Source organism: Rhododendron vialii, chromosome 7a, assembly GCF_030253575.1.
Source record: "Rhododendron vialii isolate Sample 1 chromosome 7a, ASM3025357v1".
NCBI classification, from domain to species: domain Eukaryota; kingdom Viridiplantae; phylum Streptophyta; class Magnoliopsida; order Ericales; family Ericaceae; genus Rhododendron; species Rhododendron vialii.
In genome coordinates this window covers 9,486,991-9,510,939 of record NC_080563.1, presented here as the reverse complement: position 1 = coordinate 9,510,939, position 23,949 = coordinate 9,486,991, and the positions used below count along the sequence as shown (strand labels likewise).

Sequence of the window (23,949 nt, the reverse complement as noted above, 5' to 3'; positions counted from 1 at the left end):
AACCCATAAATGCAAGCTTATCTCATGTTTGTCGTACGTAGTCCTAGTTGAATTATGATGAGGCAAACATGTCCCCCGGCCCAAAAGTAACATCAGAGGGATACCTACCATTTAATGAAATATTTAATATCAAAATAAAAGTGTAATATCACAAGGTTTATAGTATCGAACTCAATTGAAGAGCAGTAAATTGGCATTTAATTCAAGTTTTAATGTACACAAATTTGCTAGATAATGAATTGGCTCTACCCAATAATGTGCACTCAACTGCAACCAAAGAATTATCGAAATTAATATGTGAGATTATCACCTGTATCTATGGTACTTCATTTATCATCCATCCTATTATTGTGGTCCATTGAAACCATTCCCCTAGCTAATAAGTATAGTTCTTCTCTGATCGGGAATAATTGCATTTTAAAAATATTGGTTTGGAGAAGTTTAATACGCTAACGATGATGTTCGGATGGCTCAAATGCTATTTCTTGTATTGTTATCCCGAAATATCAAACGAGATGGCGAATACAAGCTTCCAGATGTGATAAGAGCAAATTCAACCATTGCTATGTGTCACACTACTGTCATAACTTGGCATTTGTCATGGTAAAATGTAAGCACACTGCTGTCATTTTTTTATGCCAATAACGTCAAAGCCATCTTTGTGTCAAATTCACGTACACCAAAGATGGCAGTGCCATTTCTCCAACTTCATCCATGCCATTTAATTTGTTTTATAAAATGAATGAGACTATGCCAAAGTCCAAATTTGAGATTGTGCCAAATTGGCGCCGATTCGAACACTACTGTTTTTTTTTCTTTTTCTCTGTAGTATAACCAACAAAATTTTTTTGTAATGTCATTTTGGTACAAAGAGGTGAATTTGCTCTAAGAAGAAGAACAAATAAGATACTACCATGGAAGAACTCAATTTGACGATAGAAAAGAATTGAGATGCTCGTTCCCTCACGGCCTCAACAATGCAAAACACATTCAAATTCATAGAAATTTTAGGCATTGTTTTTCGAAAAGTGCTAGAAGTGCTAAAAATAACAAATGGGTTTTTTTTTCTTCCTCCTTTATACTCCTTTGTGAAGGGAAAAAAAAGTACTCCATCTATAACACTTTTAGTAATTTTAGCACTTATGAATAATTAGGAAAATATTCCTAGAAAATAGAGTCATTTGAGTTGACTGCTGAATAAAAATTAATATCCAAACATTAGTTCAAAACTGTATATGACATTGACAATTTGTTTATTTAAAATTTTGTTGAATCTAGACACAATATGGAGGATCGAACAAAATAGCTTTCTGTGGTAGGCTCTGTAGGCACATCCGAACCGTTCATGTCAATAATAGTTTGAATTAAAAACGAACTCTTACATAGAAAAGTCCATGATCCACACACACAATATAGAAAAAGAAGACCAAAAAAGGTACATAAATGCGGAAAATCCTGGTTGCCCCCACCATCCCTCTCTTTCTCTTTCTACTTTTACATTTTTCTATATCTATAATAATTAAGAAATAAAATATCTTTACACCAATCGTCTCTCCTTTTTTTTGTTTTTTGTTTTTTGTTTTTCTGGTTTGCTGACAGACAGTATTCTACAGAAGCAACTTTTCTGGTACTCCGTTTTTTGTTTGGTGTAAAAAAAGCTTTAAGAAGACCAGAGGACCATCCATTCCATTCAATTTTTCCCCACAGTACTCTGAAGCTTCTCAAGACGGGAACCAGACCCATCTTTTTACAAGAGAAAAATTTACTCGGACTTGTCTTGATCGTGATCTCTGCTCCCGGTGAAGTTTCTTGTGTTCGGAAATTTGCTTTGGAGAAACGTTTTTCTGAAAACTATTTTGTGGGTTTGACTCGACACTGCATTCTTCTGTCCCGCTGGCAATTTTTGTGCCGAGAAAGATTGGTTAGGAAAAATGGGTACAGAGAAAAAAGAGTCGATTTTTCACAAGGGGCTTGAGAGACTCTGCCTCGATAATGGATGGTCTTATGGTGTTTTTTGGCGTTTCGATCAGCGGAATTCTTTGTAAGCCTCTCTCTCTCTCTCTCTCTCTCTCTCTCTCTCTCTCTGTGTTTGTGTGTGTGTGTGAAATCTATATTTGGCATGTATTGTGGAAACCTGTATGTATATGCGACTCTGTGTAGTGTGATACTGGTGATTTGCTTATTACTATGATCTTCTGAATTTTTTGTTTGTTTGCAAGCTCTTCTATTTTTATTAGTGTGAGGGTGATATTATTTTGAATTTTAGTTTCTATTTACTGGCTCCCTTTCCTGATTCTGATTTTCATGTATTATTCTGATTCTTTTGATGGCAGAAATATGCGTAATTAAACTGTGAAAGAATATACTTCACTTTATTAATTTCCATTTCCAAGAATTTATTTCCCTATATACTACCCCTTTTTTCTTTTGGTTTTCTGGGTTTCATTTCATGGATTTCTGGGTTTACACTGTTTGATAGTACAAAATTTACTACTGTTTTGTCGTTTGAGTTTTAGGTAGAGAAAGAATACTCTCTCTCTCTCTCTCTCTCTCTCTCTCTCTCTCTCTCTCGGCAAGTTTGGTACTTCCAAGAGTTATGGTTGCATGAATTTGGTAGATACTGCTTATTAAATGCATATATCTCCTAAGACTACTTCTGTATTTGTGTACAAGAATATCTGGTCTGAAATGAATATACTCTGAAGATCAGGCAGTTTAAACTTTTGGCATAGCGGAGAATGCATTGGTCTCTAAATTACTCTTGCAAGCCTAAGAGCCTGTTTGGAATATGGAAAAGATTGTTTGGTTTGTTGAGAAAAAGAGAAAGAAATCACAATTGAGCACAATGAATACTTCCCTGCACTTTCTTCACATTTTCCTTCATAATTATTTTCCTTTCTCTAAAAACAGAAATAAGTTGTCAATAGTGTGGACTATTGAGCTGTTGATTGGCTTTTCTATACATTCATGAGATTTCTTCTTCTTTTTTTTGGTCAAGCGGAAAATTTCATGAGATTTCTTCTGTTCCTGTATATTTCTAACTCAAAGGGTTGTTTTCAACACCAGATTATTGACTATGGAAGATGCCTACTATGAAGAGCAAATGGGGGTCTTTGTAGACAACATGCTGCTCCGAGTCCACATGCTCGGCAATGGGTATGTTTGACAAAGTTTATTAGATATTCTTCTAGGCTTTCGCAAATTCTGCAAAGAAGTTTTCGTTTTCTCCAAAGAAAGCAGAATTTTGTTAAGTCTGACCTTGTTATTGTTTTGTTATTTAGCGCTGTTGGCCAAGCTGCTTTCAATAAGAGGCACCGGTGGATGTTCTCAGATGCTCATTTTGGAGGACAGATTCCTTTAGGTTCTATAGAGAATCAGGATTTATTCCAGGTAATTGATGACGTTTTCATGAAAACTTGCTGAAGTATTAATCCTTTTGCTGTGAGAAAGATGATTTATCCATGTTTGGGGAGAACATCTATTCTAATATCTGTGTATTCTAATATATAAAGGGAGAGCACCAGTTTGGTGTCTCCTCTTTTTGAAGCCCCGTCACCAAAGTGATTTCCCTTATTGTCCTCTTACATAAGGGAAAAATTGCAATTACCTTTAGTATTTCAAGAATTAACTGTTATGGGCAAAGTAGTAAAATCACTCACGAACAACTACCCCACTCTTCCATTCCACTCCCCTATCCCACGTTTCTGACAACTTGCACACACGTCTGTGTGTGCCTCACTGCTTGTAGAATTTATTTCTCTTACTCCTTTGTAGTTTCCATTTAGTCGTTGGATAACTTTTGCTAACTTGAAATAAACTGCAATTCTTGTTCAATCCCTCTGGTATTATGTTTTTGTCCACTTATTCTGTTGTTGCATATTCATTTGCAGGACAATTCTGATATTCACTGCCAATTTTCCTCTGGAATAGAGGTACCTTTTTTATTCTTAAGTATCATGGACATTTCTTGTTTGAAGAATATTGTAATATTCTAGTATTTGAATTTGAAAGTTAGATTTTTCATAGAACTCTGAACAGCTGGTTCCCTCCAACTACTTTCTGTGTGTTTTAAGTAGTCTTAAAGGGAAGAGCATTAGCAAAATGATCGTTTGATCTCATTTTGCAGACAATTGCGGTTATCTCTGTGGAACCACACGGGGTGGTACAGTTCGGGTCTACCAATAAGGTCTGTACTTTCTTTTGCATGAGCAATTTTTTTCCTTTTTCATGCAATTTTGTACTCCAGCATGATTAGCACTTGGTTAAACTATTAGTCTTGCATTTAGTGCACAAGACTCGTTAGATAGTGTTACCCTTGAACCATTTGAGACTAGAGTAATGTAACAGCCATATTTATAGCTTTTAGCAGGCAATGCTTTTATATGCAAAGTTGGTTGACAGGGATCTCTAATTGTTTCTTAATATGGAACATAAAGGCCTGGTCCCTGGATTTTTGGCTCTTCTTGTCACATTCCTTTATGTAGCATTTGTACATAGTCCAGTAAAGGCACAGGATCAACCAGTCACCCTTGAGTTCCTTTTGACAACACCGCTTCTTGCTTGTGCAGATTCCAGAGACGATGCAATTTGTGGATCAGACGAGACGAGTGTTTCGGGGCATTGAAAATGGTGATACATTTGTTTTACCAGAAAACATGCCTTCATCTTCAAACAGTGGAAATTGTGGCCTGAATGGATTGTTTGCTTCCTTAATATCATCTGGAAATCCCGTTGTTGGAAATCCTAGACATATGCATGTTGCCAACTCTAGAGACTATATGGAAAAAACTTCTACTTCAACAGACCTTCCAAGGCTATCCCCATTCAATTCGTCTCATCGAATGATGAACTCTTCGAATCGTGGAAACCAACTGCATATGGTTAGCACATCAACTCCACTCAAGCTAAGTAATGAGTCTAATACTTGGTTACAGGAGCCACTTGCACACTCCACTTGTTTTACTCCCTCAGGGGCTCCATCCCCTTGCATTAGTACATGGAGTAGTGGTCAGTCTACTCTTACTTCAATTGAGCAACAACTTCCATCTCAAAGCAGGCTTCTGGGTGATTGCATAGCAGCTCTAAAAAAACCTTTCCCAGTAGATAATTTCTCCCCGCAGATACTTTCCTCACCAGAGCAGAGAGTTGCAGTGGAAGTTTCATCGGTATCATCAAGTCTGAATGAAGCTGATGTTTTTGGAAACATTCCGTTTAATCATCCATCAAATACTGTGCAAAGCTCTGTCACAAATACATTTACCTCTGGTGCTATTGAAAATGACCTGTTTGAAAGTTTGGGAGTGGATATCGAATTTATACAGGCAGAGGGTTTCTTAGATGACATTCTGATGCCGGGAGGGAGTGGTGGTGTCCTTGATTTCGGTGCAGATACTTCAGAATGTATCTCAGAGCAACGTGTTAATGCTGCGGTGGGACCTCAGGAAACGTTATTTTCCAAATTAGGACTAGATCAGTTTTTGGATGGTATTGCCTGTAGTTCTAATTCAATTGCCAGTACTAGTTTTGAGGATGAATTATCTTCTGGAAGTAAAAGGAAAACAAGAAGTTGCTCACTTGGTGGTGGAAACATGATGGCGACAGTTTCAAAATCAGAGACAGGTTCGTGGGTTGGGGACAGCTATAGCATCACTTATGGATCAAAACATAGAAGGCCTGAAGAATCTGTGAAGGTTGGTAGAAAAAAGGCCCGACCGGGGTCTCGACCAAAGCCCAAGGACCGCCAGCAGATTCAAGATCGTATCGCAGAGCTGAGAAAACTCATTCCTAATGGCTTGAAGGTACTTTTTTTTTATTATATATATAGTAATAGTACAGATTAAATTTATCTCCAAATTATGAGATTTCGAAGAGGGAAATCCCTCCCAAGTTTATTTTATTTCATTCACTTATACTAGCGGCTACAATTTGTGTTGTATTTGCAGGACTAGGAGTTGTTGAGTTGATTTGCTTTTTAATATGTACTTGGTTGATGTTACAGATGAGCATTGATACTTTGTTGGCTCAAACCATCAAGCACATGCTTTTCTTGCAAAGTGTGACAAACCATGCAGAAAATTTAAAACAGGCTGAGGAGCGAAAGGTACTTTAGTTTTTTTAGGCCAGTTATAATTTACCTTAGAAATTCAGGTAAATGATGTATGTGTTGGACATTGCGTTTTTGTCTTATTTGTGATAGACTTGAATGATTGACCAGGTGAATGAACCAGTACTCAGAGAGAACTCCTGCAGTAGTGGTTATAATGTTATGTGGGCAACTGAAGTTGGGGCTCAGACAATGGTGGATCCAGTGGATGTTAAGGACCTTAGGATCCCCGGGCAAAAGCTAATACAGGTATAGGATGGAAAATTGATTATACGGGTATATTAGAGTTCGTAGAGTCTAACATTTCTTAACCCATTTCTTGATGAAGAATTATGTCTTGGACTCTTGTGTCACTGAGTTTAACTTTACTTTTCTGCTGCAGATGCTTTGTGAAGAAAAGGGATTTTTCCTTGAGATTGTTGACATAATTCAAGGTTTTGGCTTAACCATCTTGAAGGGAGTGATGGAAGTTCGAAAGGACAAGATATGGGCATGCTTTATTGTCGAGGCTGAGGTAAACATTGGACTATTAAGTAGAAACTTGGAAAAAAGAACCAAAAATAAGCATTTGATGTTCAAGCCCCGTGGTTAGTCACCTTGCAACTAGAGGCCTCAAGAAACCTTGATCCAGGTTTGAATCCCACCAGCATGCTGTCAATTCCTTGGCTGGGCTAAGTTGCTAACCCATACTAGAGTTTGCCCCGACTTTATTTGGACCTCATGCTAGTGGACTGTGGTATTGGTCCCTGGATTAGCAACTCCGCTACAACCACACACATTAGTAGACTTTACGCGCACTCACATTCACATGCAGTGTGTGTAGGCCTCCACATGAATGTGAGAGTACTGTCTGTGGCTGTAGAACTTTTTCCGGATTAGTCGCTCCTGCTGGATATCGAATATTATGCATGGATTAAAAAGGAACGTTTGATAATCTCTTTTCTATTTCATTTAATTCTTTCTTTTGGTATTGATGTTTGATGTTTTAACAGGCAAAGAGGCATGTGACGAAACAGCAAATATATTTGTCCCTACATCAGCTTCTCTATCAGAAAGCCTCAAGTGATCAGATTACTGTAACTGATCAACTTGCTAATGTTCTAAACCAAGGGACTGCTATGTTCAACAATTACCATCAACCTCCAGCGGCACTCCCCACTAGCTTTGCTGGCTTGGAAGAGACTCGGATACATGATTGATGATTGGTGTTTATGTAACTTGAAGTGCCACGACAATACAAATATCAAAGTCGAAGGCGAGGAAACCTTGGAAATGTGAAGTGAATGTATGTAGTAGTAGTACTTTTGTGAACAGTTGTGTCAACAGAAATAGGCTGAATCATTCAACTGGTGTGGGCTACGATTGATCGGAAAAGTGGAAGTAGAAATAGGTTATTTGTTTACATTTGATCTCAATTGTAGAAATAGACATGGTTAAGGGGAAAATAGTTTCATTTGTTTGTGTGTTTTTACTTTTGCTCTGCTTGTTGCTTTGTGGATCCTCCTGCCTAAACTTGTTCATACTCGTAGCACATAAATGTTGTTATTTTATTTACACGATAATGATACATGCTCTCTCTCTCTCTCTCTCTCTCTCTCTCTCTCTCTCTCTCTCTCTCTCTCTCATATTATGTGGAGTGGTTTTGAAGATAACTTTTGCAGGCCTCATACAACTTGGAGTCAGACGTGGAGACCTAAAGGAGACTTTAACCTGCTTTCGGCAAAGTAAGTGGGGATGTTAGTATTATATCAGGCAGGTAATAAGGACAAGGTTGGAAAACAATATATGGACTTGTAAAGTTTTTGATAGTTTGATTAGCTTTTCAAGATAGTGCAAGCTGTGGAAATGCTCCAGCCTCCAAACTAGAGAGAGATCAGATAAGTGCTCTTACCATTCATGTTCAATCAGCACAAACCAGTCAAAACGTTGTAAAACCCCCTTACACGCCCGTCCATGAGGGAAGGCGATGAAGGGTTAGAGCATCTTCAGTCTTGACCTATTTTAAGACTTAAATTAAAAATGGGGCAAAAATCATAAAAATTTCTCTCCAATCTTTGACCCAAACCCTTCCCTATTTTGGGTTTTACCCATTTTTTTGCCCAAATCTGAGAAAACTTTTGCCTTGACCCATTTCTCCAACAGCTAGTTAGAGAGAGAGAGAAAGAGGGAGATGTGTAAAATTTGAGTTTGATGGTTGGAGATGTGTCTATCCAAAATGGGTTTTTACCCAAAATTTGACTCAAATTTGAGGAAAAATATGGGTGAAGGCTGGAGATGCTCTTATGCCTTGGACTCCCTTTTTTTTTTTTTTTTTTTTAAAATTTAGGACCTCCAAAATTTTGTAGGGTGTTATACCAAGTATAACAATAAGTCCATAAAGACCGAGAAATGCTGACAATGCGTAAGAGAGTGCTTGAAGAAACTAGCCCTGTCCTTCATGCCAGAAGACTAGACGCAGAAGAATGAAGAAACAACATGCGTGCGAGGGAGGAATAAGATGTTTCTTATTGAGCAGCACTCGTAGCTGATTGAGTACGTTTTCTCAAGTTGGTCTTTGCTTTATCCCTTTCTCTCATAGACCCAAGCATATGTTTTACTATAGGAAATACCAAGCACTCTACATGGTATTGATGGGGTTTCTATAGAGCAAGAATAGCTAGCAGAGGAAGCTACCGAAGCTGATTGGAAGAAGAAAAGGTTCGGGAAAGATCTGCTCTTGAAGCTGCTGAGAAGGAAGCTGCCTTAGCTAGAATGCATCAGGTGAAAGACTTGTCAGTGAGACCTGAGCCAGAATACAGAGCCGGTGTCACTCAAGTAAAATGCCCCTTCTGTTTGTAGCTTTTCATTTTTTTAGCGAGATTAATTTTTGAATCTCAATAATGTCACACATTGCAAAATGGTTAACCAAATAATTCTCCATTAGATTAAAATTTTGCCAGCAACTTAAGGGACAGAATGAGAGAGAGTTTAGAAAACTTCAGGATTGGGAAGCTTCCCAACTCCCAAACTACCCTCTCTTCTCTTGAAGGCAACCCTCAGCTTCCCCCTCCAAGTCTCCAACCCCCTTCCAATCTCCGCAAAATTTACCCTACTCTAAACATGAACTAGCACGTAAAGGAGCGAAGCAAACACTTTATCAAGATGGGAAACAGAAGCAAATGCCTAGATACACATTGTCACATTGATGCACAAAGCATTGCGACGGACAAAGATGTCTGAACGCAGGTCCGAACAAAAATGTGTTCAGCACCGTTAGATACGTGTAGGCTTCACACGATGCTTGCGAATAGACATTGAAAAGGTTCTGGGCTGATCTGTGTGAATTTTTTTTAGACCATCTATGTCATACTTTTTTTTTATGCACAACATCCTGCTATCCGAGGCTTACTTGAGAGGGAGAAAGAACACAGACAAACTGATGGGAGGAGAGAGCTTTTTCACACAAGCAACAAAAAACGTTTTCGAACACCAATGTCGTGGAAATACCTTCTCGAAAAAAAGTTGGCTAATTGTATTTGGAGCTTCTCTTCACTTTATAAACATGATAGGGCTATCATTGCAGTAGTATTTATTTGACCACTTGTTCCCGGCGCCGTTTAATTTACAGTAGAGAGCAAAATCTTCACAGTTATTCGTAACTAGATCATAGTTTCCGAATCCATTCATAAGCAGATACGTGGCACTAAAAAAAGTATTCATGGCATTATTGCCACTCTTTCTCAATGAGTCCATCTATAGTACATAAATTTATTTTTGTGTTTGGTACCTAAAAAGTCACTTTAGTGGTAAATATTTCACATTGCGTGGTAAATATTTCATAAAAAGTGGTAAGTATTCCACATTGAGTGGTAAATGTATAATTCTTACTACTCAATGTGGGATACTTACCATTCCATTTGAAATACTTATCACTCAGTGTGGAAGGATTTCATAAGAAGTGATAAGTATTCCACATTGAGTGATAAGTTGTATAATTCTCTCCACTGAATGTGAGATACTTACCATTTCATTTGAAATACTTACCACTCAGTGTGAAAGTATTCCATATGAAGTGATGAGTATTTAACATTGAGTGATAAATATTATATATTTGAAATACTTATCACTAAATGTGGAATATTTACCACTTCTTATGAATTACTTACCACTCAATATGAAATACTTACGACTAAAGTGATTTTTTAGGTACCATACAAAAAAAAGTGGTTTGTATAACATAGAAAAATTCTTTCTGAATTGATATTTATTTATGCCGGCCAAGAAGACAAAGAGCCCGTTTGGGAGCCAAATCTTGTTTTTTTTTTGTTTTTGGCATTTTGCCGTTTGGATTTTGAGTTATTAGTTTTGAATTGTGGCCAGAATAAGTTATGAACGTTGCAGAGTGTTTGGAGATATGTGATAATAGATTTGGCAACAATATAGTGTTTGGAAATATAATGCTCAAAATAGATTATGAATAGAAATTTTGAGAGAGTTGCTCAAAATAGATTATGTAATTTGGTAAGATATTCCAAAATGAGAATCGAAAAGTTCCTCCAGGACTAATTCTCAGATTATGACTCTGAAAATATAGTTTTTATAATGCATTGTGAGATAATCCATTCTCACAATAGCCCTCCCAAAAACGAAAAAGTTGTAAAATGGATAATCACAATCCAAAATTTACCTTCCAAACAAGCCCTAAACACAGGTTGAGCCCACTATCATGTACTGAGGGGGTGTTTCCACTAAAAAAAAATACTAAAAACTTAACGCATTTTATCATCTCGTTTTTACTAACAAAAAAGTTTTTGTATTTTACCATCTCGTTTCCATCAATAAAAAAAATTGTCAACAAAAACTCTTTTTGCTACAGTAACTCTACTCACAAACCCATCAACAACTTATTTACTACCGGAAACAACTTGACATTTCTCAACAACTTATTCACTACCGGAAACACCTAACAACTTATCAACAACAAATAAAAATCTATAAAATTTTTACTACCGAAAACACTCCCTCCTCCTGTCAGTCAGATTTAAAATTGAAGTATAACGGATAGTACATAAAATCAGTTCAAAGTCGTGCATTGTATTCGAGCCTAATAGCCCAGCTAGGGCCCGTTTTTACGAAAAATCTTTTTTTGAACGGCTTTTTACTTAAAATCTTGAACTACAATTTATTATTGACTTTTATGAAGTTGTTCATTTTTTTTGGCAAAAATTGATGATATTATTAAGAGAAAATGTGGTCCAAAGACCTAACATCAGCAATAGCAAGGTTAGCTAAATATTGGGGGACAAGATCCCCCAAACTCTCTAACCTAGCATTTAATGGGGATTGCTTAGCCAACGAATGGACTACCCTATTGAGAGCATTTCACATACTTAAAAACACAAGAGGAAAATAAATGAAGAAGTTCAAAACAATTTGAAAGAATAGAGCTGCAATCAGAAAATGATTTTCCTGTGTGAGAAAGTGCTTGGACAATCTGACTTGAATCACCTTTCAAAATAATATTAGAGAAGTATTTATTTGCCGCAATAATAAGAGCTTCACGGAAAGCCAACGCTTCTGCAATCTTTCGGAGCTAATAAACCTAGAAAATGGAGGAAAGCTGTACCCAGAATTTGTCCCGCATGATCACGGGCCACAACCCCGATACTATACTAGTTTTTTTTTAATTAAAAGTTAAGTTTTTTTAATAAATTATAACATCAAATACATTTTTTCTATTATTCCAATACAATCTCTATAATTTATAAGTTAGTGAAAATAACTTATAACATTTATGAACTAAAAAAGTAGTTCACTGGCCCGTTACTATGCCCTATGTACCCTTACTGGCCCATCTCGCTCGAGTCAGTCCAATTTATCAATATAGTCCTACTCAAGGCCCGTTAGAAAGGGGAAATTTCACAAAGAACCCCTTAGGCTTCTTTTTGATACAACTTCCACGGCCACCGATGAAAAATGACATTTCCCTCTCTAAATTTTGAAATTGCATTTCACATACACCAAAACGAGCGATTTTTCAATGCTCTTAGTGCACCGTCATGTGGTGTTACATGGGTTTTTACCACCATATGTTCACATGCGGTTCATACATTTGGTTCTGGCTCTTGCAAGAGTGCGTGTGGTAATGGCTCTTGCAAGAGTGCGTGTGGTAAAGGCTCTTGGAGCATCATCATTTGGCCGGGCAAGTAATAATTTTCCCACTAAAATTGTTTGTCAATAGTAGAGTTACATTTTGTAAAGTGTAAACCTCATGCTAGTATGCAATCTCTCCTACTCAGCATCTACTCCAGCTTTCTCCAACAAATTTCACCCCCCCCCTGCCCTCTCTCTCCCCCCCCCCCCTGCCCTCTCTCTCTACGCAAGCGAGGTTTTTTGTGTCACACGTGCAATTTTTTTTTATGATCATGGAGCACCACTAAGTGATGTCCCAACACCCTTATCTACTACACATTGTACTGAGTCCCACAAAAATGTGTGGTGGATGAGAGTATTGGGGCACCACGCGGCGGTGCCCAAGACCTTGGAACATGAAATAATTACTCGTGTCACACAAGCCTCCACTTGAGGTGCCTGGAAGAACATTAGCAAATTTGGAGTACTTATTAATTCTTTTTTTTAAGTAGGAGATGTGAACAACTTCAAGGTCAAATGGAGAAAGTGTCAAAAACACAAGGGGGCAAACCATTATATGTTTTGTTTGGAACTTCCCATAAGAAAATTACTCCGTATAAAAAGGGAAAGAGAGAGGGAAGAGAAACGTTTTCCTTCCATTTCCCTTTCGATTTTCCTCAAAGTTTGAAACACAACTCTGTCGACGGTACGCTCTGTCGTCGGCCATTTGTCCTTCGATGAAATTATGGATTTCCAGCAAAATATGTGTGTGCAGCTATTTATGAAGGATTAGGTCTGGATTTTGCACTCTTTCTTTTGGTCGCTTCATCTAATTTATCTGTATAACTACGAGGTCTCTGGAAAGAGAAGACAAAGGTACGTTTTTCTTCTTCTTATAAGCTTCAGAGACTCCAATCCAAGTCAGTTTCTTTTTAATGAAATTTACCTGCGATTATTATTATTATTTTTTTTGCCGATGCAGAAAAATTGTTCAGCGGAGGAGGAGGTAATTTCCTAGAAGGAGCCCATGAGGTTGTCTTTTTTGGATTGTGATTGATTGTATTCCCTAATCCCTATATTTTTGGATCTTTCCTCGTTGTGTTCTAGTTGGAGTAGGAAACTCTTTCTTTATTAAGGAAAAGTTTTGTGATTAATTGGTGGTCACTCATTATTGTTCTATCCATATCAGAATAGAGTTCTTCTTAAGTCAGTCTAAATACGTACAAATTGTTAGAGTATACCCATAGTAAGTTGTTGAACTTTGTTTGTGGCATTTCCATTTATTTATACTTGTTATGCGCATGCAGGCAGGCAGATGATTGAGCGATTTGTAGAGTTATTAGTCGGTAATTTATTTACTTACGGCAGACGGAGCAGAGGAAGATGAAGGCTTGTGTTAATCGGTCTTGTGCACGGACACGAAAGGAGGACACTGGAATTGGTGAATTGCCTGACGAAATTCTTGTCCTCATTCTGTCCCGCTTGACAGTTAATGAAGCGGCCAGAACTAGTGTCCTCTCTCATAGATGGGAACATCTCTGGAAATATTCCACCAGTAGTTTTGATTTAAGGGCTCCAGAAGTTGGGTTTGGGTGGGAGGGTGGTTCTGGGTCGCATCTTTCTCGTTTTAGTGGAAAGTCCAATTACGTGAATTGGGTGAACCGTGTATTGGGATCACATAGGGGCCAGACTCTGGATGAGTTTAGGGTCTTCTTTAAACTGGGAAAAAATTACGAGGAGATGATCAGCTCGTGGATTAACTTTGCAATCAAAAAGCAAGTCCGGGTACTGGAGTTGGATTTGGGATTTGGGCGGGACAATCATCATTTCACCTTCCCATCGTGGTCTCATCTTGGTTTTTCCAGCTTTAAAAACCTATCAGCCCTCTATTTGTCGCGCATAGATATAACTGACCAAGTCATTGCTGATATTTTATCCAACTGCCCACTGCTTGAAGAACTATCAGTGCGTTACTGTTCTACTCTTGTTGATGTACAAGTCAACGCAGGGCCCAATTCCATCCTCAGTTTAAAGCACTTTGAGATTTTCCGGTGTGGACCACTAAAAAGCATTGAGATCTCAGCTGTAAATCTCATCTCATTCAAATTTATAGGTGCAATGATTTCCTTGTCTATCAAGAATGCTCCTATTCTTGCTCAGCTGGAGATTGGGGGAGACTATTGTTATGGTCTCATTTCTGACCTTGGTGGGCTTCTGTTAGTCCACCCTTGCCAATTAGAGAGGCTTGTTTTGGACCTCAACTGCATGACACCGGTGGATGCTATGAAGGTGTTTCTCAGAGGATTTGTTCAGTTCTGTAGAGTCAAGTATTTGGAATTGCGAGTGAGACTTAGGGAGCAGGATGAGCATAGCATCCTATTCCTCACTGTCATGATAGAGGCGTGCCCTTACTTGCAGATATTTAGGCTAGAGGTGACTAACTATGCGATGCGCCGTTTTCTATATGAAGAGCGCTCCAAAGATTTGCCTGATTTGTGGAGAAGGATTTCACAAAGAAAGCCGACGATGGAAGATATAAGGTCTTTTAGGGCGATGGACTCAAACTTTCCACTGCCTTCAAGACACCACCACAACCAGAATTTTTTGTATCAGTGCCTTGAGACGGTGGAATTAGTTGGCTTTTCTGGGCATCCAGCTGAGCTTGAGCTTGCCATATACTTGTTAGAAAATGCTGCTTTGCGCCTCCAAAGAATAACTATTGATCCTCACCTCCAGCATTTTGCCAGTGGTTTTATGCTTGCAGAAAAAGTGCTAGCTGCTAGAGAAAGTGTGAAGCAATTGGAAACAAAACTACCTTCAACAGCTAAATTAGTGATACTTTAATATAGCTTTGTATTTAAGATTAAAAATTGTATGGATGCATCAATGGATTCTGTATTCGGTTTATCTGAGGACCCTGAATTCGTTGTAATATTTTGAGTGTTTTATTGGCAATTAAATGAAGGCAATTCTTGGCTTGTTTGTCAGAGGGCTTTTCGTAACCCTTGCTCCTCCACATTGGGATTATCCATTTCTTGTTTCTTCCTTCTTGAACTGGTGTTGTCACTTGTCATCCATCCACCTTAATGTATTTGCTAATCTGTTTCCGTTTCCTTCGCTTCATTTCTGAATTTTGATTCTTGTAAGTTGTCAACGAGCAGGTTCCATCCTGATACACTGCTGGTAACATTTGCTGTGATCATTTATCCTTGTCATGTATTTGCACTGTAGTACTGACAAAACAATGTCGAGAATATTTATGCGATTCTGTTTTGAATTTCATATCAATTTGCTCTCTTGTTTTGAAGGCACCATCCCTTTATTTCCTTTGCAAGTTCAGATTCATCTTGAAATCGGTTCCTTAAGTGATCACGTCCACACAGTTTTAGCCTTATCATAAGATTTTGCGATGTCTTATATCATCAGGCTTCTCAGCCATAGATTTTGTATCTCTCTCTTATGCGTGTTTCCTCTTAATTACTAATTCGAGCCCACGCATTGAGGGATATTGGTTAATTTAGTTTTTGGATTCATTGCTGTACATGGTTGGACATAGCTTTGGATCAAAATACCTTGAAAACTAGAACTCTACCAAACCTTCTCTTTATACAACTGTTAATTTTGTATAGGTGGTTTTTCCTATTGTTTTTTATTGCACTATTCTTCCATTGATCATTCCTCCTCTCCTATGCTCTTATTACTGTTCGGATTTGTTCTGCTTTGAGAGTATATGAACATTTTTGCTGGCTGGTTCGAGAGTATATATGGTTTCCTCATATATGACTTGTTGTTTCTTTGTCCTGCCTATATACATTTTTGTGAAGCGCTGAATCCTCATATAAACCTTCTATCTGAGCTAAAATGCTCACCTGATTTTTTATTTTATTTTTGAATTTAGTTCCTCTCATGTGACGATACCTCACATGGTTTCTCATGTTACACAAAATGGGATCTATGGGGATTTTATTTAACAATCTCAGTCATTCATTTGGTAGCCTTCTATATATTTTTGCTCTTTGTAAAAAGCTAGGTTGCTCCTTTTGAATGAATTTTGCAGATCCTATTTGCATTCTCAGTAATCCTTGTTTTTTAAGTATTACTTTTCAGTTCTCTTCAGAGTGGGGAGTAGAGTAGTTTGGTAGCTCGCAAGGCTCACCTTGAGGTCGATCCTCAGTTTTCCATCATGTGTTCCTTCCTTGGGGCTTTTGATGCAGCAGTCTTACTATCTGCGCCTGACCTGCTCCCACCCCCGTCTCCTTGTACCCGCATTTTCTGTTCACAGGCTTCAAATGTTTCTACTAGGCCATGCTTTTGCTTCAAGTTACTTTTTTTAGGATCAAAGAAAGCTGTTGGACTGGTTCCATATGCGGTCATCCAGTCTCATGCTAGTTTGGCTTTGCCTACATGGCTCTCAACAGAGTGTGGGCTATTATGAAGTTTGGGCATGCTGTGTGGTCCAGTTTTGCCTAGTGTTTCCTTACACTATGATGGTAATGATTCTCTCCGATGCTATATTGCACCAGTTATGTATGGTCCATGAGCTTGGATTTTAGGCTGGTTTAACAATGTGGAATATGTTTTCTACAATTGGTGTTGCTTTCTCCGTGGACCTTATGAACAGTGACTGGTGTAAGACCCTGGTGGTGTCTAAGGGCATGACTGGATTCAGGGGGACAATGACTCACAATGCTTATGCATCTAAGGATTCATGGCGTTTCAAGACAAGGTGTGTTGTAGGGTATGGCCCTTTGAGATAAATAATTGCAGTAAAGATTTCAATATGAATGTATGCACAATTCAGCAATCACCTTTTATGTCCTCCATTTTGTGGTACCTCTTCTTTTGTTCCACAGTTGCTGATATGCTTCCTCTTAGGGTAGATCATAAAATTAAATTGCGGCTTTGACAATAAATTGTTGCGACGTTAACTAATGTGGTGTTTAACTTTTTCAACAAAAAAATTGTGTAGCTTTTTGTTGGATTTACGGCAAGTTCACGTAATTGCGCTCATGCCAGGTTATCCCTACGCGGCTGTTGATGTAGATAGTGAGTGCAATTGAAGTCTGGGCAGGTCATTTAGATGATCTGGTTTCGAAATGTGGTTCCTTTTTTGAGTTTCCTTCTGCATCCATGTGTTAATGTTTCTTGTGTGCTTGCAGTTACCTTGTCCTTTGCTTTACGGTTGATTATTGTCAGTTAATTCAAATTTGGGGGTTCTGGAGTAGTAAGCTAGTTCTGCGGGTTGAAGGATCCATTACAAGGTTGGAAGTAATGGCTTTATACAGAATACCAAGTTTATCTATTTCCCTTCCATTTCCTTTTTTCTCCATGCGTTAATGTGTTTCCTTAAGTTCCTGCTCAATATGCTGAAGATGCTGCTGATGTGCTAACAATACACTTCATGAAGGTTACTGCTTGCCTGTTGTTATATCCAATTAGATATTCCTGATGCTACTCTTGATTTGATGCTGATGATGGTGACGTGCTACTGCTGCTGTGGTAATTGTTCTGGTTGGTAAAGCCTAAAGCTTGCCATGTTTTACTCTCTTATGCCTACTGCTGCTACTGGAGTGTTCTGCTGACGTAGGATGTCTCTCAATGTGTTGAGCCATCTTGGTCCAAATGGTGAATGAACTAGAACCAATTTCCAAGGATAATGCTGCAAAGAAATTTTTAACGACCTCAAGTCTTGCCACTGTATGACTGGGGTCCACAGCTACTGCTCTGATTAGGTTTCATTACTTATGGAGTAGGCTGCTTTGGACACTTGGGCCTTTTGGCTCAATGTGCTGTAGTGGTTGTTCTGTTTCTCTTGCTTTTCTTTTGGACCTGTTCAATTTTTTGTTGGATGCCTTTCTTTTCTTGGCCTCTTGCTATGTTTCAACCTTTGTGGCTAGTATTTGGTCCTACCCTCGATGTACCATTTGTTGAGTTTAATAAAATCTTGTTGCCGATGAAAAAAAAAGTTCCTATTTTCCAATCACCCAAGGGGTGTTTCTCAGTCCTTACTGCTTGTACATGCATTGCAGATGTGGTCTGTTACCCCACCACGAGGAATATGAACTCGAGGGTAAATATGAGTTACCAGATATCAAATATCCCTTTATCGTGTATCTGTTCTTCTTTTACATAATTTTGCAGTTCTTATTGGCATTGTGGGAAAATTATGATATCTGTCTACATCGTTCTTGTTCCTCCTGTGGAGCTGTTGTTGCGGCGGTGCTACTCTCTGCGCCAGACCTGCTCCCACCCTCCTTTTTCCCTGTACATGAAGGGGTGGAGCATTGGATCAGTTATGATAAACGAGTTGGGACTCAATAGACATATAGTCGTTATTCAGTTGATGTAGCTTTCAGTTGGATATGTGGTAAGACTCCACATATTTCTTGGATACGAGGTTGGCTATGCCAACATGGTCACGTAGTATTTGGTTTTTTGATTTACTTAACTGGATTCATCTTTTGCTCTGCATATTTTCTTTTGTAGTTCCTTGTCATTTCCTATGTTTGGTATGTGCACCACATGAACAGTAACATGCAAATCTTAGCTGGTTTACCTACTACTTCAGTGATCGCATGTCATTACATATTTCAAAGTAGTGATCACTAGTTTTTTCAATTTCTAGTGGTGGCCTCGAATGAAAATGAAATTTCATTTTCTTGCCATCATCGATAACAAGTTTTTACTATTGGTATGATTGTTAGATGTCGGTAAAGATGGCTACCGGAATGGTACTTTTTGTAATGATGATGACAAACAAGTTACAAACATTATAAAATAGGTTGCAATAATGATAAATTTCGCACCCCTTCCGTCTCCCCTCTCCACCGCCAGACTGACCACTCAGAGCACCAAACTTATGTTCCATGAATGTAGTTTCTTAGAGAGGTTACGGTGATAAAACTTACGTTTCACTCAGGGATCTCGTACCTAAATTACATCAAAGATACCGCCTTCGATCAAAGGGTTCATGGCCAACGTTGAATAGTTCTTGGAAAATTTACTACCTGTTCATGCAAAACAGGGCTATGTTTTTCATAGCTGTACTTCCCCCCTTCTTTCATTTTGTATGGTTGCATTTCGGCCTGTTTTATACTTCTTTAGAGTAGATGTCCATAAAATGCAAGGTTGCAGCTTGTGTTAGGTGTATTATCCTACGAACCCGAAAAACCCGATAGATGCGGTTTCGAAAGCTGTTTTGAATCTTTCGATTGTAAACAGGTCATGGTTCTCCCACCTGAAGTGGCTTGTAAATGGACAAAATGAACTGTTGAAACCATCTAATTGACTTCAAAATGTGTTCGATAGCCTGAGAGTTGTAAATGGGCAAAATGAACTGCTGAAACCACCTAATTGACTTCAAAATGTGTACTTCCAAACGGACATTTAAACAAGTGCATTTATGAGAGATGTAAACGTTTTCTCATAGCTGTATTTTCATTTTGTTGGTTACACGTCGCCCGTTTAATTTTTGTTAGCCTCTCTATCCATCATTTTTCTGTGCCGGGGGAGAAAAGATACAGATTTCGCTTTAAGGTTGATGTTACCATATACCAGTAAGTGGGATTGAGACGGACAAGTACTCGGATACAGCTCCTGTCCAGTCCCTTTTGCATTTCTGGAAATAGGGAGAAGGCAAGCCTTGAGGAATTTCAAGTCTAATGGTAGTCTCATTCACTTTTGCAGTCACATGCCCGTCTTGCCGTGTCTTGTTTTTGTTCTAGCAAACAAGCTGAATCAATGAACTGCAAAAGGGACTTCGAAATGAACTGCTGAAACCATCTAATTGACTTCGAAATGTGTACAACCCAATGGATATTTTTAAATTTGACGACAGAGTAAAAGTGAGATACAATCAGGGAATAAGAGAGACGATACTTAGGGCTGATCAAATTGATTGCATCAGTTGTTTCAACCAGAATTCCTGACTTGCAAAAACAATGACTCTACTGCAAGCCAAGAAAGGAAAAAAAAAACAGCAAACAATCTCTCTCCACTTCAAGTCGTAACCAAAAGATATGCCAGACCCTAACGATTGACAACTTTGCAAAGGTAAACAAACCACGTATATTGCATTATACACGTTCACAATGATATCCAACTATTTCTGAATGTCCAGGATTTGAACTTCCATATACCCTATCAACAAAGATAATTTCGAACCTGCAAAAACAGATGGAAAATCCAGGTCAATTATTTGGGCCAAAGACAGTAACTTTTGAGTTAGCAGCTGAAATAATTTGAAGAAAAAACTCGGAGAAAAAAGCATCCTTGCAACATCCGATAGCTTCAACTACTTTTGAAGACAAACAGAAACAGAGCCAGAGATCAGCACAGCACATCGCATAAATTAAATCAACCCCACCCTTGCTAAAGATACTGGTACATGGGCTCACCACTCCCCACAGCAATCTAAAGACTACAATGAAATCAAAGTACTTCACCTGTGTGAGTTTTGAGACCATGAATAAGTTATTGTAAGCACGTTTCTTGAATAAGTGGTTCCTTTTACCTTTTCGCACAATGGTCAAACCCACATGGTTATGGACCAGGACATCACAATCTAATGCAATTGATACGGTATTCGGCTAAGTCATTTTGTTTGATGAAATACACGATATTAACTGTAGCAAAAAAAGTTGATTGGTGATTGATGATAATCGTTCAAGAGAACCATATTTGTCACCACAAGAGATATATTTTGGAATTGTTGCTGGTGGCTAATCCATCATTTGTAGATGCTATGAAATTGGCTTTGGCTCTTTGATGCTTCAACAGGCATGGAATTTAGAATTTTCACCCATAAGAGGAAGATTATTTAGATTACCTTTACCAATGTGGTATGTGTTATTTTGATGTGAATGGTGCAACTAGTATTGGGTGGTTTGATTTATGTACTTCCTTGTTCAGGGAAGCTCTTCTGGTTTTTTCAAATGGTGCCACGATCAGATGACTCCAAACAGCTCCCCAGTTTCAGTCAACACCTCCATAGTTCGTAAAACAACTGAAATGGGCAACAAGAACTCTGGCACAAGAGGTGGTTCTTCGTGTTATAAATGTGGCCAAGATGGTCATTAGGCAAAAGACTGTGCCCAACCTTCAATTCGAAATCCTGCTGATCAAGCAAGGAGGAGTTATGCTTAATCAGGCACTTCTACAAGTATTGAATGCAGTTTAGGCTACCAGTGGTGATGTAATGTAACTTTTCTATACTCGGAAAGTTGCAAGACTAGATGTATAGATTGGTGGTGCTTCTTCTTGGAAGATAACTGCCGGAGTAACCTACATTTTGCGCAGTTAACAATTTGCTGGTGCGTTACCTTTTGTTGCTTGGGGATGTTTCAAGTTTCATCCGTCGATAATAGCGTGTCAGCCTCAGAAATGGTGCTTCGAGCTTGACCTATTTCTTGTCCACTCCAACCTGACTGCAGCAACTCAGCCTGAAATCAAACATGTTCTTTCATGCCAAAACAATTCAGAGAAATTTCCAATGCACCACAGTGACAAACTGAACAAACTCCAATCAAATGTGATTTATCATTTTAGTCAACATAGATTGAACTACCTATCACATTAAAACCACAATGCACTAGGAGTGAGAGAATACCAAGGTTCCTTTCAGGTCAGTTAATGCAGCCTCCAGACGTTTGTGACAATCAGCAACCACCATCTTCGATCTAGCCAGCACAGCTTTCTGTACCAAATTCGTCCAACAACAAGATTTCAAGAGCAGAACAATGTCTATATTTGCAAATTACAGGTCCATATTCAATACCTGCTGTAAAAGGTCTTGAGGATCACTTCCTTTGTTCTCAATGACAATAGTTTTTACAGCTTCTCTCTCAACTTCCTTATCATAGGAATTTAGCTCCTCGATAATACGTTTGCAAGTAGACAACCTGATTTTCAAATTCCTAATTCTATCCCTATTAATCATGTCTGCAAACAAAGAACGGATATCAATTGATATTTGCAAGAAAAATTTGAGACCAAAAAAATTTGAATTTTTCTTGAAAAAAACTTGAATTTTTCTTGTGAACCGGACCAACATTTGTGACGAAAAGAGTAAAGATTGGGTTTTGGAACATACAGTGCTCTGTGGGTGGGTGCTCTAAACTTGATCTCCTCACCACAGGGACGTCCAGCGAACCTCCAAGTTCATCAATCATAGACAATTCCTCAACCCCCCAATCCTCAAAGAACACCAATACTCCGATATCTTCTCTGCGGAGATGAAATCTAACATATCTTACATCAGAGACGGTTGATGGTGCCATATATTCCACAAATTTTGGGCCCGGAGGGATATTTTCGGCTAACCAGTTCTTGATCCTCTCAGCCTTCCTCATCCCCTTCATCCCAAGAATGGCGAGACGTTTAGTTCTGTCTTCGGCACGTTCCAATTCGTCCAATTTATCTTGTACTAATTCACCTTCTTGACCTTCCAATTCGTTTTAAACTCATCAACTGTCCTCTCCTCGTCCTCTATTGTCTCGACGGCGTCGTCTATGATCCCCACAAGCTCAACCATTTTCTCCAACCGTTTCTTGATTCTACAAAATTCGACTCCAAAACAATCCATTGTGCCCTTGTGTGTGAGAGACAGAGAGAGGGTTCTTGGGAGGGGTGTGAGGAGAGAGAGGGGTTTTTGGGAGTTGGAATGTGAGAGACGCGGGAGAGAGAGAGAGAGAGAGAGAGGGGGGAAGATTATATCGTGGGGTAGAGCCTTTGAAGTTGATTAAAAAATCAAGGGTAAATTTTAGAAATAAAACCTCTAGTTTGCATGAATTATCAGTTACGTCCCTCTATTTCTCTCAATTATTCCTATCGGCCGTTGTACGTGTGCCACCTCGCATTTAAAAGCAAAATGCGTGAATTATCAGTTACGTCCCTCTATTTCTCTCAATTATTCCTATCGGCCGTTGTACGTGTGCCACCTCGCATTTAAAAGCAAAAAGCCTCCTCTCGGGGCCGGATCCCCTCGATTTGCTTCGGACTAGTTTGGTACATTTAATGCATTCAAATCGTTCAAAAATATTTTGAACGACTCAAATTTAAAAAGGGTGTTTTTGTTTTTAAAAAACACTTATTTAAATCTGAGCTGTCCAAAATATTTTTTCTCGTAACTCCATAGTCGAGGAAATCAAGTTACAATGAAGGAAACCAAACCTCAATCCTAACTAGATATTACAATCAAGGAACCAAGCATTGAGAACAACAATAAGGGGAACAAAGTTTCTATCGAACCCCAAATTTTGAGAAGTATTCTCAAAGTTTGGTCATTCATCCAAATCACTGGGGCAACCCTTGAGTATTGTTCATGTCCTTAATTTGCTTATACTTCATGGTTTGAGAACAAATATAGGCGAAAACGATTCAAAAGTTCCTGAACCCTCAACTCAATGAGGCAATATACAATATCCTACCACTAAGTATTCTTTTAGACTTAAACTTAACTTAAATTTGAGAATTTTGTTATTATTTAAATTTTTTTTGCGTTTTAAATTTTGCGCCAAACTTTTTTGGGTTATTGATTTATAGGGATGACAATTTGAACCGAACCGATGGGTAACCGAACCGTAACCGAAGTTTTTCCCCGAACCATAACCGAAATTTTCCCCGTGGGTACGGATATGGATGAGGCGCAGGATAATCAAACGGGTATCGGTTCGGTTATGGTTCATAGGATACCCGAACCGAACCGTAACCAAACCAAACCGAAATGTGTATGTATG

The 23,949-nt window shown here is 38.5% G+C and overlaps 3 protein-coding genes across 7 annotated transcripts; 2 read left to right on the top strand and 1 right to left on the bottom strand.

Annotated features, from left to right (window-relative positions):
* The first annotated feature begins 1,560 nt into the window (after window positions 1-1,560).
* LOC131333490 (transcription factor bHLH157-like) lies at window positions 1,561-7,670 on the top strand. The gene is made up of 10 exons (XM_058368036.1): window positions 1,561-2,041; window positions 3,067-3,156; window positions 3,282-3,390; window positions 3,891-3,932; window positions 4,127-4,186; window positions 4,569-5,798; window positions 5,999-6,100; window positions 6,215-6,352; window positions 6,486-6,617; window positions 7,096-7,670. Exons 1-10 carry the CDS (start codon window positions 1,932-1,934, stop codon window positions 7,300-7,302), a joined length of 2,220 nt encoding a protein of 739 aa, XP_058224019.1. The 5' UTR covers window positions 1,561-1,931; the 3' UTR covers window positions 7,303-7,670.
* A 5,147-nt stretch (window positions 7,671-12,817) lies between these two features.
* LOC131333873 (F-box/FBD/LRR-repeat protein At1g13570-like) lies at window positions 12,818-15,201 on the top strand. Of its 5 annotated transcripts, none has more exons than XM_058368672.1 (3): window positions 12,818-13,090; window positions 13,197-13,220; window positions 13,522-15,201. In XM_058368672.1, the coding sequence occupies exon 3, from the start codon at window positions 13,598-13,600 to the stop codon at window positions 15,056-15,058; it is 1,461 nt and encodes a 486-aa protein (XP_058224655.1). In that variant the 5' UTR covers window positions 12,818-13,090; window positions 13,197-13,220; window positions 13,522-13,597; the 3' UTR covers window positions 15,059-15,201. The 5 variants fall into 5 exon arrangements, with proteins under 5 accessions (XP_058224655.1, XP_058224654.1, XP_058224653.1 ...); XM_058368671.1 differs by having other exon boundaries at window positions 13,197-13,246; XM_058368670.1 differs by lacking the exon at window positions 13,197-13,220.
* Window positions 15,202-19,976: 4,775 nt separating this feature from the next.
* Window positions 19,977-23,225, bottom strand: LOC131333155 (tubulin-folding cofactor A-like). Its single transcript, XM_058367518.1, has 6 exons — window positions 23,152-23,225; window positions 22,305-23,063; window positions 21,990-22,153; window positions 21,822-21,908; window positions 21,535-21,654; window positions 19,977-20,377 (listed from the first exon to the last, which is right to left on the bottom strand). The coding sequence occupies exons 2-5, from the start codon at window positions 22,570-22,572 to the stop codon at window positions 21,556-21,558; spliced, it is 618 nt and encodes a 205-aa protein (XP_058223501.1). The 5' UTR covers window positions 22,573-23,063; window positions 23,152-23,225; the 3' UTR covers window positions 19,977-20,377; window positions 21,535-21,555.
* Between the last annotated feature and the right edge of the window lie 724 nt (window positions 23,226-23,949).